Consider the following 4,829-nt stretch of genomic DNA (forward strand, 5'->3'; position numbering starts at 1 on the left):
GGGGTAGGGGCCCTGGGAGCGCAGTGGGCGCCCGGCTCTCCTCCCCACCCCGGCGCCAGCAGCGCTCTGGGGGCGGCGTGGAGACCCATTTGGCGCCCTGGGCCCAGGACCGTGGGAGACTGGGCCTGATGGGGAGGGGTACTGCCTGACCCAGGTGCAGCTGGCCTCCCCCACCTCAAACGGCCATCCCTTCCCGGCTCCCCCAGTTCGCCTCTCTTTAGGTCTGTTTCTTCCTTCTAGGGCACCTTTCCTCTGCCTGCCGCTCGGGGGTCCGCCCCCTCCTGCAGCAGTCTACTGGGCCTCACCCGGGGCGCCCAGCTTTCTGGACCCCACTGTCCGATCTCCTGCGCGCTTTCTCCCATTTCCCCCGCAGCCCTAAGGGCAGCCCTGAGGACCAGGCTCTCTGTTTGCCAGTTCTTCCCGGCGGTTCATCCTCCTCGCTCGCTCTCCAGCCCACCCCCAGGACCTCAGCTCCTTCCTTCCTCCTTCTCCTTCTTTTTGGTCTGGGGAGCTTGAGCCGGCCGGCCTCCCTCCCTCCCTCCCTCCCAGAGACAGGTCACTGATGCACCTCTCAGGGAGTCTGAAGCTGTAGAGGCAGGGAGTAGCCTGGTAGCACCCAAAGCCCAGTCTGCAGCCACAGAGGAGGGCAGCCCCCCCCAGGGGACAGCTTATCTCCACTCTTGGACTGTTACCTGGTTGTTCGTGTGTGTATAGATATTTGTGTGTGTGTATACAGGAGTATGTGTTAGTGTGTCTGTATAGATGTGTGGTTGTATGTGTTTATATAGGGGTGTATGTGCCTGGATAGGTGTATGCCTGTATAGGGGTGTATGTGTCTGTAGAGGGTGTATGTGTGTCTGGAGGGGTGTATGTGCCTAGACAGGGCTGGTATGTATGTGTGTCTGTGTAGGGTATGTGTGTGTATGTATGTATGTCTGTATTAGAGTGTGTATGTGTCTGTAGGTGTGTACGTTTACACGCATGCCTGTATAGTGGCACATGTATGTGTGTATATGGGTGGGTGTGTCTATATAGGTGTGTATGTGTGTTTATGTAGGACTTGTGTGTATAGGTGCGTGTGTGTCTGTATAGGATTGTATGTGTGTGCACACGCACGTGCATCTAGAAGTAAGAAGGAGTTCTACATGTGGAAGTAGGAGTTGGAGAGGAGAACCCAGGATCCCCTGGATAGCCTGTTCTTTAGGGCTCCCTTCCCCTTGGGACAGTGTAGGGTGTTTCCCTGAAAACACCCTAGGGGCTTGGTTGTCACTGAAGTTGCGGGTGGAGAAGCAGCAGTGTGTGCTGGCTCAGGAAGAGCTGGGAAGGAATGTGAGCGGGAGCCGCAGCCTACCCCATTCTCAGATAGTCAGAGCAAGCGTGGTGTTGCCTTCAAGGACCCTCCATCCTGAAGGCAGCGGCGGTTCCCATCCTCAGGGTGGCCCTAGTCTGATGGCAACACACAGTCCCTTTCTGCAGTGAGCTCCCTTTGACGTGGGGAGGATGGGGCCCATGTAGGGAACCAGGAAATACAAAAAAATCCTCCTTTGCCAGTGGCTGGGGAGGGTGAATTTTAAAGTTTGTAGGAAAAAGAGAAAAAAGTTTGTAGACCAATGGTCGGGGAAGTGACTACCTAGGGCAGCTTCCTGGAGGAGGTGGCAGCTAGATCCTAACCGGGTGAAGCTTTGTGACTGAATAGCAGGATTGGGTTCATTTTTAGGGGTCACCTCCCATCCTGCTTGGCCCACAGGACAGGGAAGATGCTCTGGAACACCTTTGCTACTAATTGTTCTACCGCTCCTCCAGGGCTCAAGAATGGTGAACGTGTCCTGGGGTCTACACACATACATTCACCAGAGGACCTGGCCCTTGTGGCCCCGACCCTTGTTCATGCATCATTTTCTGAGCGCAGCCCCAGGCTTCATGGCATCTGGAGTGGAGGTGGTTTTGATGTGTCTCTCAGTCTTGGCCCATGTGGCTCATCTCTCCTCCCTCTCCCCTTATGCCCCTTCCCTAGCAGTGCTATTTCCTCGAGAGCGCCCCAACACACTGCAGACCATCACCCAGGAGAGGTCTGTGGGCCAGGAGATGGAGTCCGAGTGAAGTTGGACATCTCATCTCCTGTATCTCAGTTTCCTCCTCTGTGAGTGTGGTTGCTAAGAATCCCAAGTCTGGCCAGCTCAAAGTGAGATACTGTCTATGCAATAACAGAAGAGGAGTGTTGCTTTCAGCCTCTCTGCGGTTGGTCTTCAGATCTTCGGCACGTGTCAGATGAACCGTCTAGCCCAGAGCCCCAGACCGTCACTCTCCCTCATCCAGCATTCCTCTGCCTCTCTGACACCCAAGCTTTAAACTTGAAGGGCTCCTGGAAGCCTGCATCGGCTAGCAAGCCTGCCCAAAGTGCATGTATTTGGCTTCATGTATTCGACTTTCCTACCTGTCCGCTCTTCTTACTGCCCACAAATATTAAAAGCCCCACCTGTCCGTACTTCTCCCTGGAGCAGACTTGATGCGCCCTAGAGCTCTGCGGGTCACTGTTGTGCTGTGAGTACACCTCAGCTGTCCTGAGGCTTCATCTGTGATTCTGTCAAGAACCGTGAGACTTGTGAGTTTGTCTAGAAAAGTGGGCCTCTGATGGGACCAACTTCCTGAATCGTGAAGGCAGCAGTGACAGGGAGGTAGCAGGACTCTCAAGTCATGGCTTCTTCAAAACTTCTAGAATCTGTGGATGAGGCTTTTGGTAAATTCGGTGTGACTCTATCTCTAGCTAATAGACACAGTTATAGAGTATTTCCTTTTAAGGCCACCCAACAATGGGGCTAGGGGAAGGACTTGGGGGTTGAATGTGCATGTGGTATGGCCACACAGCCTGATTGTCACTACTGTCTTAGGGGACATGTCAAGTACAACCACAGCAATGGGATAGATTGATGGATACAAAGGTGATAGGATGGATAGATGGATGAATAGATAGATAGATAGATAGATAGATAGATAGATAGATAGATAGATAGATAGATGGTTAGATAGATGGGTGGGTGGATGGATGGATGGATGGATGGATGCATGCATGGATGGATGCATGGATGAATGGTTACATGGATAGATGGATGGTTGGATGGATGGATGGATGGGTGGAGGGATGGGTGGATGGATGGATGGTTAAATATATGGATGGGTGGGTGGGTGGATGGTTAGATGGATGAATGATGGGTAACCGGATGGTGGTTGTGTGAATGAATAGATGAATTAGTGAACACACAGATGGATGGATAGTAGGTTGGTGGAGAGAAGAGCCTGCGTTCGCATCCTAATTTTGTCATTAGCTTGCTATGCGGCCTAGAACTAGTCACCTTTGCCCCCTTTGAGTCTGTTTCTTCAGTGTAAAATCAGAGGACTGGATTTCATAATCTCCAAGATCCCTCCCAGATTTTAGGTACTGTTTATGATCATTAAAAACCTTTAAGGGGTGCTAATATACATGCAAAAACTGAACAGCAAATAAAGAAGACTAAAGAAGAATCGAGGTCTCTGAATTACGGTGCTGATAAAGCGTCTTAAACATCCCCTTAACTGCCAGGAGCATGGACAAATCTCATGGAAGACATACAGCCCGACTGCTTCTTAGACGGGAGGATGGTGAGGCTGTGTCTCATGTCCTTGGGACAAGTCACCAGGAGGGACTAGTCCCTTTAGAAAGACACCGTGCTTGGTAGAGGGCCAGCCAAGAAGAGGAAGACCCTCAAGAGATGGATTGATAAGAGAGGCTGCAATTGCGGACTCCAACAGCAACCATTGAGAGGTGCCGCAGGACGGGCAGCGTTTCTTTGTACGCGAGGTCACTCGGTGTCAACAGCGTCTAACCACAATGACAACAAGCCTCACAACTGCGAAATGGAGACATGCTGTAACCTCTGAATGTGCCCAGAAAATCAGTTTGAGCCAATACCAGAGGACTCGGCTGTGTTGGCTGCTTGCATCTGCCCCCCCCCCCCCCCCCCCCCCCCCGCCCCCCCCCCAGTGAATGCCACCACAATACTGCTTTTCCTTCTTGCCCCAAACCCCACAATCAGGCATGTGACACAGGTGACATCTCCTCTAAGGGATCAGAAGAAAAATTCTAGGGAAGCTGAGGGGTCAGCTGACCCAGGTCAGATGGCCTCAGGCAGCGCCCCTGCTGATCCAGGATGTTTTCTTTCTCTCTTCCTGTGGCCCCTGCAGCTCTCGAGAGTCATGGCTTCTTCAAAGCTTCGAGAACCTGTAGATGAGGTTTTTGGTAAGTTCTGTCAACTGTATCTCTAACTAATACTAGAGTTAGAAATAGAGTATTTCTTTCCAAGGTCACCCAACATTGGGGGTGTGGGGGGGTCCTGAGGGGCTAAGTGTGTGTGTGTGTGGGGGGGGGGTTGGCCTTACAGCCTGATTCTTTGTCACTACTGTTTTCAGGGACAGGTCAAGTACACCCACAGCAATGATAACAAGGGTCCCTATTGGTTAAGTGTTTGATGCCAAGCCTCCCATGTCTCCTGCGCTGTATCATTGAATCCTTACAATAACACGGAGACGTGTGCCCAGTCTACAGTTGAGGGACTGGGGCAGAGAGGACTGGAGTAACTTGCTTTAAAGATCACACAGCCAATTGGGGGGCAGGCTGGTACCCAAATTCAAATCGGCTCTGTTGTACTTCCCGTGTGCCCAGCACAGCTGACACAATTGTTTCTGAGTTGCACAAGGATGTGGGGTATTACCCTGTATGGATCTGCCCTGAAATCAAATCACACACATACACACACACACACACACACACACACACACACACACACACACACACA

The 4,829-nt window shown here is 51.9% G+C and overlaps 1 protein-coding gene across 1 annotated transcript in view; it reads left to right on the forward strand.

The window, feature by feature from the left end:
• SAMD14 (sterile alpha motif domain containing 14) overlaps positions 1-4,829 on the forward strand; it is a gene marked incomplete at its 5' end in the record, with an annotated part of 35,270 nt that overhangs the window by 17,833 nt on the left and 12,608 nt on the right. The window contains one exon of the mRNA XM_045299311.1: positions 4,219-4,273. Within this exon, the coding sequence (XP_045155246.1) occupies positions 4,219-4,273 (55 nt within the window). The remainder of the gene's footprint in view (positions 1-4,218; positions 4,274-4,829) is intronic.

Source organism: Echinops telfairi, unplaced genomic scaffold (genome assembly GCF_000313985.2).
Source record: "Echinops telfairi isolate 266 unplaced genomic scaffold, ASM31398v2 ScPeMD7_7458;HRSCAF=8496, whole genome shotgun sequence".
Lineage (NCBI taxonomy): Eukaryota > Metazoa > Chordata > Mammalia > Afrosoricida > Tenrecidae > Echinops > Echinops telfairi.